Source organism: Megalops cyprinoides, chromosome 13 (assembly GCF_013368585.1).
Source record: "Megalops cyprinoides isolate fMegCyp1 chromosome 13, fMegCyp1.pri, whole genome shotgun sequence".
NCBI classification, from domain to species: domain Eukaryota; kingdom Metazoa; phylum Chordata; class Actinopteri; order Elopiformes; family Megalopidae; genus Megalops; species Megalops cyprinoides.
The window spans coordinates 31028396-31041034 of NC_050595.1; the positions used below are offsets into that span (position 1 = coordinate 31028396).

At 40.0% G+C, this 12639-nt stretch overlaps 1 protein-coding gene across 1 annotated transcript; it reads right to left on the minus strand.

Moving 5' to 3' along the window:
- Positions 1 to 4912: 4912 nt before the first annotated feature.
- Positions 4913 to 8729, minus strand: LOC118788170 (carbohydrate sulfotransferase 1). The gene is made up of 2 exons (XM_036544070.1): positions 8341 to 8729; positions 4913 to 6690 (listed from the first exon to the last, which is right to left on the minus strand). The coding sequence occupies exon 2, from the start codon at positions 6643 to 6645 to the stop codon at positions 5383 to 5385; it is 1263 nt and encodes a 420-aa protein (XP_036399963.1). The 5' UTR covers positions 6646 to 6690; positions 8341 to 8729; the 3' UTR covers positions 4913 to 5382.
- Positions 8730 to 12639: the final 3910 nt, after the last annotated feature.

Sequence of the window (12639 nt, forward strand, 5' to 3'; positions counted from 1 at the left end):
CTGAGCACTCTGGAGCAGGTTTTCATGAAGGATATCTCTGTAATTTGCTCTGTTCAGCTTTTCCTCAACCCTGACCAGTTTCCCAGTCCCTGCTGCTGAAAAACACCCCCATAGCAGGATGCTGCCACCACCATGCTCCACCGTTGGGATGGTATTGCGCAGGTGATGAGCGGTGCCTGGTTTCCTCCAGACATAACGCTTAGAATTGAGGCCAAGAGACCAGAGAATCTTGTTTCTCACAGTCTGAGAGTCCTTTAGATGCTTTTTTGCAAACTCTAACCGGGCTTTCATGTGCCTTTACTGAGGAGAGGCTTCCGTCTGGCCACTCTGCTATAAGACCCAGAATGGTGGAGTGTTGCAGTGATGGTTGTCCTCCTGAAAGTTTCTCCCATCTCCACACAGGATCTCCGGAGCTCAGCCAGAGTGACCATCAAGTTCTTGATCACCTCTCTTACCAAGGCCCTTCTCCCCCGATTGCTCAGTTTGGCCAGGCAGCCAGCTTTATGAAGAGTCCTAGTTGTTCCAGACTTCTTCCATTTAAGAATTATGGAGGCCACTGTGCTCTTGGGAACCGTCAAGGCAGCAGAAAATTTTTGTAGCCTTTTGTAGCCTTCCTCAAATCACAATCACAATCCTGTCTCTGAGCTCTGCAGGCAGTTCCTTCGACCTCATGGCTTGGTTTTTGCTCTGATATGCATTGTTAGCTGAAAGATCTTATAAAGACAGGTGTGTGCCTTTCCAAATCATGTCCAATCAATGGAATTTACCACAGGTAGACTCCAATCAAGGTGTGGAAACATCTCGAAGATGATCAAGATAGATGGGGTGCACCTGAGCTAAATTTCAAGTGTCATAGCAAAGGGTCTGAATACTTATGTCAATGTGCTATTTCAGTTTCTTACTTTTTAATACATTTGAAAAAAATTTCTAAAATTCTGTTTTTGCTTTGTCATTATGGGATATTTAGTGTAGATTGATGAGGAAAAAAATGAATTTAAACGATTTTAGCATAAGGCTGCAACATACCAAAATGTGAAAAAGTGAAGGGGTCTGAATACTTTCTGAATGCACTGTACATATAGGTACCTTTCTTACAACTGTCATCTCTATTACGAAATTGTAACCATTTTTTAAGTGTCACAATCCTAGTTCCTGATCTGGGGCTTCACAGATGATTCTCCAATTACCCATCGAGGACAGCCAGTCTGTTTCCAGCCTGATGGAGCATCCCAATTCATATTTCATCTTGTTTCACATTGGTGTGGATCTCTAAGGTAATGTCCTAGGTGAGATCAATCTAAAAGGCCCATTTTTGTCCTCCCTTGCCATGGTTCCATCTGCTCCGGCCTGGCTCTGAAAAAAACATTTTCCACTTCACATGGCCAGACCAGTGAATGTGGCTCCTCCAGCTCCACTTCAAAGCCACTACTCAGTAGCACAACTCTGCACAACTGGAAATTGACAGACGTGAAGTGTCTGTAAGATACTCTCTAGGAAATCACAAAAGCCTCAATAGCACTAACTGTAAGGAAATTTTCTTTCTGCAATAAATATTAAAATGAATAGTGGGTTTTACTGCAAAACCCAACCAAAGAGTGTAAACAAAATGAAAAGCACACATATGGAAATACATGTTAAGCTCCATCATAGTTCAGTCCCTAAGCTGGTATAACCTTGCTGGACAGTACATAGCTGTGATGTGGAACACTTTCAAAGTCGACTATCGCAAAATGTTTTTGATTTGCAAGAGTGAAACCCCAATTGGTCATTGCCTGTGACACTCCAGTAACAGAAATTTTTGGGAGTTTGTACAATTCGCTAGCCTGTCGAGCATGACCTGATCGGTGGCACTGGGGGTTCCCTGGCACTTGAAGAGAAACAGATGGGTGAAATGGAAGAAAAATTTTTATTGGAATTAGTGGATGTGTAAATGTGTTTAGATCTTTCCTGCATTTCCCTAACACACACACTCCAACTTAAGTGAATCTATTATGCATCAATGCAAGACATGGACACCATTTCAGTGCTGTTTTTTCCTTTTTTATCAGGTATCAGATGTGATGTCAATCTATATCAAATCAAAGCAGCAAACTTTTGGTTATGAGCCCTCAAGGCCTTCTGCCTTTGGATAGCTCTGTAAATTAACTTTTCACTTATGCCTTCATAGCCAGAAGTAAATTCTCTTTATAACACTTTAAGGCCTTCCTATTTGTCATTCTTTAATGCAAACACACTTTGTTGGATGGCAAAATATTCACCACAAGGCATCATGCAAGCATTCAGCAGAAAAAATGATGGTCTTAAACAGGTTTCTGCTGCACATTTTAACAGGTAAATTCCTGCTTTGCCTCTCAGAAAGCATTCCACCTAGTGAGCTGTACTCTGCATTGCACCTCTAAGCAACACAAATAACACAACAATCAATTGACAGGAGATGGGTTTGGATGCTAACACATGGCCTTGGAATAAATATCCAAATGATATATTTTATTGCATAAAATAAGATGAAATACAATGCTGCATTTATTTGCAACGATAGCTTTCTATCTCTATGCTGTTCCAGCTACCCCTAGAAAAAAATATATATATCGAGAATATATTTTGATATATTTTTACATCAATCAACATATTGGCAATATGTAAATTGTTGCCATTTTGATATAGAGCAATATATTTCACATACATATATTTTAAATGTATTCACAATATATCCTTGGACTGAATAACATATTTCTACATATATTACACTTTATTTCATTTTCATATGGATATGCACAATGGCTCATATTAAAGTTACTAAAGGGATTAAATTAAATGCCCTCACAGGTTTCTCCCAATTATTACAATCCAACCACCAAATTAATCATAAATCCATAAATTCATTAATCCACTGAAAGAGACTTTAATTCACTAGAGAAAGTCACATTGACTGGCTGAGATGGCTGCCTCGCACTTCCGTGACGCAAAATGTACTTTCTCGATTCTGTTCTGTGGTTGTTCCTCCACCAAGACTAACACACACAGTATATAAACCCACAAGCATTCATCAAAACATCACAATATGAATGGAGCTTCAGTGTGGAGTAAGCTACCCCAGTTTGCCAGCAGTAATAGCCGGGTAGTAAACTAAGGAAAGGAGTGTGTCATTGCCAACTTTCGCTGAGCCGAAATGAAGTCATTTCAAGCACAGACTGTTCCTTTCTGTTCATATTACAACTCAGCTGCTTAGTCATCGGGAGGAATATTTTTAGTGCTAAACAGCACTAGGGGACTTTGACAGCACTAAGGGGTGAATGGTACACATACACAGAAAATTACGAATATGACAAAAAAGAAAATGCACAGATTCGATTCCAAAGCACAAATGACACTCTGCCTTCACCAGTTCACCCCAGAGGGAGACACTGCATTGAAGGACATCCTCCATTAATCACCCACACAATACAGAGCATTTCTGCATTTGTTGAGATCAGTAATGAGTCATAGGCATTACTGTGAAATATCATGGGGAAAAGAATAATGGCAATTCTAAAGCCTTAAAGGACACTATCAACAGTTCATATTTAGCACATGAGTGTATGGGCCAAAGCTTTTCACTTTGGTTCCATGGACATGCTCCAAGCTATCTGTGTGAATGAATCTGTTATTCTAGTTGTACAGATAAGCTTTTTGAGTCAATGATAAAGGTACAGGGAGATGGCTGATGACCAGTAAAAAGCACAGGGCAATGTGCCACATACACACACACTACAGCTGGAAAGAAGGAACGAGACTCCTGTCTGACAGTAAGAGAAGCGGACATTTCTACCCATTGACAGCCAGCTCTGATTTATCTGCTCAGACAATCAACCTGCTTCTGCTGCCTCAGACTGTGGCTTCAGTGGGCAGGCAAAGATGTTTGTATTCTATCGGCATCTAACGATGAGAGCTGCGTCACGGTCCTTTCCTGAACTGGAATCAGATGAATAAACCCAAGTCTCCTGCGAAAGGGTACTTTTTTTGTTCCAAGAGCCATATGTTTTGCCCAGGGAAACAATAAGCATCGTGAGCCATTAAATATCTCACGCAGTGCACAACACATGAGGCAAACAGTGCCATGACCTATCCAATGAGGTCAACTCTAAAAATACAACTTTTACAGAGATGTAAAAAATGTGATCTTGACATGGGTGACAATCAAAAAATGTCTCGCAGCATATGACCGAGATTTGTCATTTTGGATCTTTCTCATATTTTATGGTGCTTCTGAAAAGGTTACTCTTCATTTATGTAAATACACAAAAAGTATTTCAGAAAACTCAAGACAATGCTCAGGCATTTTTGAACATGCTGTGCATACACACTTTAAGAGGTGAAAAGGTTGGAGAGGTCAAGGGTTGGAATCAGGTTGCCACACAACAGCTCCAGTGTTCTTGATGCCTGTTATTGCCTTGTATGTGAAGAGAATGCAGAACCTGTCATATTTCCAGCCCTACACAAAATATTATATTTATGAGAGAATCTTTACTTGTGAGACATGCACACAGAAAACAAACCAACAAACTGCCTGTTAGTCTAAGTTTCAAGAGCTGGGGTGTAAATGTATTAAAGGAATAATGCCTAATTATTTCATAAAATATACATATACAATTATAACATTTTGATTGCTTACATTCATTATATTAATATATTTTGTACAGCATACTGGAAAAGGAAACAGGTTTATCAGGTTGATGAATGCTGAGGAAACCACTGAGACTATTTCTAAAAAGAAAAATTTCAGCTCCTGTTACAGACCAGAGCCAAGGGCTCATGTTCTGTATTGCAACAGCTGTTCAGGGCAATCAATAGATGGCCTGGAAATCTTTTAAACATTTTCAGCATCTCCATGAGATTTCATAATCTTCTGAAAGGCCGTCAGATCATTGCTGGTATGCAGTAAGTACCCAGAGGAAGACATTTCTTGAGGAAGCATCATCCCCAACAGAATTTGAGTAATACTAAAAGTTGACTGCAACATCCACATTTTTATTGCACAATTGTTCTCATACATTTCAGTAATTCAGCCACAGGTATTAAGTACATTTCCTTGTAATATTTTAGGTCCAAATACTTCAGATGGACAAATGGCAACATTCACTTTTGTCAATGCAATAGCCGGCATACAATAACTTTATGCAGGGTGGTGCTTTATTTTTGTTCTTTTTGCTGAAGTAAACATTATCACTTCACATTAAATTTAAACCTGTAAACAGCATTATTTGTTTAAATGTGTTGTGCTGTACCTAATATTACAAGGGTGCCACTCAGATGCCTTCAAGGTTTGGAAATTTAGTGCAAAATTGAAAATATTAAGGCAACATTTATAAATATATCAAAAATAGTCGTCCACAACTACCTTTGTTACAAAAACGGTACAAAAGTTCTGTCCTCGATAAGCGTGAGAGACATGTTCTTGAGTTCCTCCGGGGAATTGACTGCCTTGTATCCCAGCTGGGTCAGAATCTGCTGACACACAGTTTGAGTGTAGTCGACCATGTCATAAGACAATTTCAACCTCCAGTTTTCGGCGTTGGCCGCGGAGTCTCTCACTGTTCCATATTTATGCTTTGCGGACAACTCATTACTCCCCCGAGTGTTGGTCTGTATCCACTTGACCACGTTCTTGTCGAGCGACATGCCTAAGTACTCGTAAATTTCCTTGGTCTTTTGCAGCGGGTTCTTGGCTAGGTCCTCGTACCTCACTAGCATATATTTCCCCTTCAGCCAGGGGGGCTGGCTCAAGCCTGTGGAGACCGAGTTGAGGAAATCCTCACACACCACCGTCAGCTGGGTCAGATCCAGGTTGTACGGTCGCCGGCCCGTTGCTCTCCAGATCCTCCATAGCCGGTAGGTGTCCCGGAAGGTCTCAATCCTGGAGGATAAGATCCCCCTTGGGTCGCGCACCAGCTGGATGATCTTGAGGTTGAGCCTGGGGTCTTCCACCAGGGCCCTGAGGTCGTTTATCTCCGGGACCCGCACAATCTTGATGGCCATGTGGCGGCGCTCCCGGCAGGAGTCTGTGGCCAGGGTCATGTTGACGGAGGTGCACTTCTTCACGCAGTCTCCCTCCTCTATGTTGACCTCGCTCGGGCCAAAGGCGTCACACACCGGCGGAGAACAGAGGGCCCTGCTGGCCCCCCGGCGGAACAGCTTGTCAGTGGTGTGGTTCACGGGCTGCGGCTTGATGTAGCTCTCCAGGAAGTAGAAGTCACAGTCATACAGGCTCCTCAGGAGGTCCCTGCTGGCCCCGAGCATCACCCTCCGGTCAGCTGTATTCTTGCTGTGGGAGAGCCTGGGGATCAGGGTCATCTGCACGTGGTAAAGGGGCTCGAACAGGTAGAACACATCCGAGTGCTGGTTGAACAGCTGGCCCACGAAAGAAGAGCCACTCCTGGTGGTGGCCAGGATGAGGATGTGAGTCTTCCTGGAGATGTTGTAGGTGGAGTATGGGTATTCATCGCAGATCCTGTCGAAGGGCTCCGTCTCCTGACCCAAGCCACAGTTCAGGGGGTTCGGTACGGGGCACATCTGGAAGGGCTTTGCTGTGAAAGTCCTGATTGCTGTGTACTGGATTGCAATGGATGCCAAGGCTAGCAGAATCACTGCCTTCCAGGAACATTGCATGGCTGAACAACTTCATCTAGATGCTGCAGTCTGTTTTGATCCTGTCTGTGATGCAAAGAGGAAAATTTTAGTGCAGCATCGCAAAGCAATAACTAAACATAGCACAGTAGGACTATTCATGCTTTACAGTAAACAGAGGCAGGAGCAGGCAAATAAACTAGCAGTCTGACTGTGGGTTTAACACAGACTACCACAGTAGCAATTTAGTAGTCTTTCCAGAATTAAAAACATTGCCTTTTCTGAGAAGTAACCTAGAAACAAAACCTGAGATGAAATATAATTTAGCTAAAAGGGTATTAAGGCAGTGTGCAAATGTGCAAGGGGGCAGTATCTGTAATAAAGTTAAACATGGAATATCAAGTTTTACAGCATTTATATCATCTCATATGATCCTTGCATAACGAATAAAAATGATGTCACGTTCAGTGTTTATGCTATATTACTATCACGTATATGAGAAAAGAATAAAGTGTGTTTTCTAGTTGTATGCAGCAACCCAGAACTTATAATAATACAAAACTGATACAGAACTGCATTTACTGTCTCCACCGAAAGGTTGCTTCATTCAAAATTCATAACCCCAGCCTCTTGAATATCAAGAATCCCAATTTTAGAGTAAAGGCAGCGAAATGCCTCTGATTTCTCTTCAAAGTCGACAGCCACGGGATGCGCTTTCATTCAACGCATCAGTCAGACGCTGCTATTACGGTATTCCATTGTCTATTATTCCACCCGCCGGCCCAAGCCAAATGGGGGCTTCTGCGAGGGATTTGCCCCTAGTAACGCCACAGTTATGACATTGAACAAAAAAATCCATAATTTCAGGCATTATTTAAGAGCTTCTCGAAAAGTCAATTCAATTTAATTTAGAAAACATACATTTAAAAGCGGGGGGATACGTGGTTCTATACATTTATATATTTATATATTATTAAATATGAACAACATTCAAAATAGTGCGTTTGGACTACAGTCTGCATCACTATTAATCAAATCATCTTAGTGGGGTTTCATCCAAGGTTTTTTCAGATGTCTTAACTGAATGCAACTTATGTGATTGATAGCAGATTATACGGACGCTCATGCTTACAAAATATATAGGACAAAGCGTCATTTCTGTGTTGATTTAACAGTGTTGTGTAAATAAAGATAGAAAAGTAGATGTCTCTCAGGTGAATTCCTTCCTTTTAGATGTGCAAATGCATCAGTACAGTATCAAAATGACAAATCACATCATTCAGGTACAAGGATTTACAGATTTAACAGCACAGCTGTTAGCTGCACATCACTTAAGACTAAATACACGTAAGAAGTTGCAATGAGTTCCCTCACACCTGTAGAAATGAAATACGATTACGAATATAGTTTGGACAGTCATCAGCATCTACAGAGATCTAATTTACCGCAGAGCAAGAAAATTCTTTCCGATTCAACGTTCATTACAGACTAAGAAATACTGCGGTACAGGAACGGCACTGAAATGCAACTGTATAGATATATCTTTGCAATATTATTATTATCGTTAGGCTACTCGAAATGGGGTAATATCCATTTATTATGGAATTTAATCCACATCAAAAGGTGACCGTAGACCGAGGACAACTGACTAACGACAGGCTATAAAGATACGGGCATCAACCAAAAAAGGAACATAGCGATGTTATGAAAAAAAGTAAATAAATGTAGTTATCTTGCCTTAAGGACTTGCGAAGCAGAGGAGGACTGGCGAGGATGGTATAAATGGAGTGCAGATGAACAATTTAGTACAGTAGTTCCAGTAACAAAGGTTGGGTCCCATTTCCTCCAAACGGAAAATCCACGGGAGGCAGCTGCCCTGTATTCCCTCATCTGCCATCTGAATAGCGAGGATAGGGAATATCCCAACGCAAAAGACTCGAACGGTGCTAATTACAGGAGATCATGTCTGTAGTGGCTAATATGGAAAAATACGAGAAAGAAACGGAAAAAAATGATTCAGGCGGTCGACCCAGAATTGTTAGACCCACCGAGTAGTCTACTCCGGATCTTCTTAACTAATGTGCGTAGGTGGTGTACGAGGTAGCTACAGGATCTAGTGTGCCTCACTCTGGACCACCCCCAGCCCCCCTACAACACACACACAGAGGCACTTCCCGCTCCCTCTCTCTCTCCCTCACTAGCGTCTCTTTCATTAGCATCCGTGAATGCAGTTTGCATCTTGCGGGATGGTGTACCATCCACTGGCCAAATATCTTACGAGAATATGCAGCGTTAATGTATCGGAAGAATCTTTCACCAAGAACACATAACAATGCATGCTACTGCACAAAATCAAAAGAAACAAGCATTTACGAAGGGTAGCCTAATCATCCTTCTGAATTTATCGCCGATTACCGAGGACGGGGACTACAGGGATTGAACCTGCGAAAGAACAGGTTGATTCTCCCGTTAAATGCAGTCAGAAAAGGAAAGGTTCCCCAGCCGAATTTCGCATATGCATCGTACGATGCCGTGTCTCAAAAGTAGTGACAGAACGATAAATCTTGCTTTCGCATCATGTTTGAAATTGCGCGTCTATGCCCTGCGTGGACATAAACGAGTCATCAGGCGATTGTTGTATCCTGCTATATTTGCAGGTAGGAGAGAAGTCGAGAAAACATAATCAACGAATATGCTGTTACAGTTTAAGAGAGAACATAGACCTACAGTTGTTCATCTTTTAAGCAGCATCAACGTTAACCTAATATTAAGTAGACAATCCACTTAATTTGTCATCAAGAAGAATATTCTCTGTTGGCTTTTATTTGCATTTCCCATGATATGAGTGTATATGAAGTTTTCAGTATCCTTTCAAAATAATTGTCGATACTGGGATACTACTAAAAAGGCCGATTTATGTTAACGACAATGCCAACATGACCTTGCATTCCCTAGGGTTGTAAAAACTTGAAAACAAAAAAATTGCATTGTTACTTTGATTTCAGAAAAGTAAATGGCATAGCGATGTCATTTTCTCGGGAGGCACTGTTATTTTTACTTATTTTTATTTGTTTTTGGTTTAGGGCCAAACGATCAATATTATTACATGAGACAACACAACTTAAGTTTGAGAACAGTTCTGTCAGGATTCTTAGTTTGAAGAAATCCTGAAAAAATAAACAACCTGTTTATTTATGAGTGTGGGTGGGATGACAATGAGCAGGAAGCAATTTGCCAGTAAATTAAAAATGAAATAGACTTCAATGGGAGGAAGAGAAGAAAAATATCAACTGCTGAATCTCTCTCTCTCTCTCTCTCTCTCACACACACACACACACACGCACACACACACACACGCACACACACACACACACACGCTCAGAGAATCTTTGAGTCGGGCCAATAAAAAAGATTAATCCTCCAATATTCATGACAACAAAGAATGGAAACAAAATGCTGCACTGTACATGTTAGGTTGTATAGATTTTTTCATGCCAAAGGCTACATTAAAATGGAACACCTCCCTGTTGGTTGGCTGAAAATGAGGAACTGAAATAACATGGGCTTGTGTTTATTTATTTATTTATTATCTGCCTCCCTTTTTATCTTCAATCAAAGTGCACTTTTTCATTTTTCAGTCAGCTAAAATGTGAATAATGCCCCAAGAACTGAAACAGAAAAACAGCAACATTCAAAAGTGGGAATGGGAGATTTTGCTTTTATCTTTACCCACAAGCATCATTCCACAATTATGCCTAATTATGTCATTATAGCATTTAAATGAGACACATGTTAATAACTAAGGTTCCATTATTCTCAAAATACAAACATTGATATCTCAACATCAGCATGGAGTATGTGGTGATTTTTTTATTTAAAATTATTTAAAATAAATAAGAATTTAAGATGTTTTATTATTTAGTGTTTTCCAACATGGAGTTTTTTTTTAAATATATTTAGTACTTTTTAAAAATGTTTGCTATTTCATGACATAAAAATTATTCATTATGTAAATGATTAATAAAGCTACTAAATGTTGTGCAAGGTTCATATATGTACATGTGGTGTGCATTAATGAAAATTAGCCTTAACCATAATATACTTTAATTAAGATCTTTTAAGTCACATGTCACAACTAACACTGATCCTAACAATAATGTTTCAAAAATTCACATATGTATCATATTTGCCCAGGAAAGCCACTTGCACTTGCATTTGTACACTAAAACACCATATATGCTAAGCAGATGCTTTTATCCAGAGCAACTAACAGCTTACATATCATACATTTATACAGCTGGACATTTATTGAAGTAATGTGGGTTATGTACCTTGCTCATGGGTACAACAGCAGTTTCCCATCAGGGAATCTATCCAGCAACCCTTAGGGGACAAGGGCTTTTTGATAAACAACTTTTGTTGCCAGCTCCTGCAACCAGCAGCCATCAACAACATAGTTTGTGTGCAGTGTAGCCATCTGTCAAACCCATGACCAGGAAATGTTATTGATGTGATTGATAGCTCATTGGAGTGTACTTCCTTACTTGATTGTGGGTGGAGAACAACCTGTCTGTTTGCAGGTGCTGAAATTCTAGTTGTCAATTAAAATGCTGATATGTGTAGTGGTTGGAACCTTTCTCCTTTACCAATCAGCATAGCCAGGTTGCAAAGAATTCTTTATGAAGAATTTATTGCTTGCTTGTTGTGAATAAGTGAATAAGTTCTCATCTAGAAAAAAAGAGTTTACATGCAATTACACAGTATCACAGCCCTGAAAAAGATACTCTGTCTCGGTCAAAGAATTAAAAAGCTTAAGATAAGAGGCATGAGCAAAGGAGGAGTTGAGGGAGTGAAGGCTGAAATAAATCAACAAGTTATTGTTCTATTTTCAACCTAAAACATATATTATTAATTATCTACAAGACATTCCCCTTAGCCTAAGCAATACCATCCTCTTGCATCGCTAAGTACAACCAAAAGACTGAACATATTGCAAAGCTGGCCTTATTTTGCTATTGTAACCCAACACAATTGTTGAGGGCAGCTCATAATTAAATATATGAATATTATGTATGAACAATTTGTAACAATATGCACCAAAAGTACATTAAAGAGGTACTCACCACAGCATAACCTTTTTCATGATCCCATGCATGCTATTTAAACTAAGACATTAAAGCTTGTTTTAAGCCATGTTTTTCTTTTCTCCTTCTATGATGGTGCCCTTCATTTTTGTTCAGGAGCATTTGGATTTGTCTTTCTGTCCAAGAGCCTATTCTTGTAGCCTGCAGCAATGAGTACAGCTGTGAAACGACATCCGGAGGCAGCTGCTTATTGGCAGCCAATGTCTGCAGCCAAGTGATAGCCTCGCTTCTTTATCCTAGCATATCCGCTCAAGTGAATTTAACACACAAAGAACAAGCCACACAGATTAGCACTGAACACACATCTAATTTGCACACACTGCAAACACAAGGCAACAATTAGTAGGCTTTATGCCTACTTTACTTTGCTTACAGTGTTTAGAAGATGCTCTTAAAAGAGAAGCACATCTTCAATTGATTCAATGTTGTTTGTGCACAAGGACAGAAGGCTAGGAAAGAAATGCTCAGAAAAAACAGCATGCCTCACACCAGATTGAAATAGATGAGACACAAAAATACTACACAATGTTATATGGATGAAGTCTAAACAATGTCTATTCACTTACCTCAGGTAATCACACTCATAGGGAAATATTATTTTTATTTTTATCAGCAATCAAATAGGCCGCACGCTTGAAACGTAACATTGTGATTTCAGCAAAGGGTACATGCAGCACTAACAAACAGTTACCATACATGTATTGTCTTTAAATATCTATTTAGCAGACACTCTTTTTCAGGGTAACATACAAGGCCATCATGGTAATTTACATTAAACGCACATTGTCAGAGCAGCAAGGATATTGATTTGATTCAACTACATTTCAACTTTATTATCCATCTTAGGGAAATTTTATTGGCCTTTGCAGACCTAACATTTGTAACATAAAAC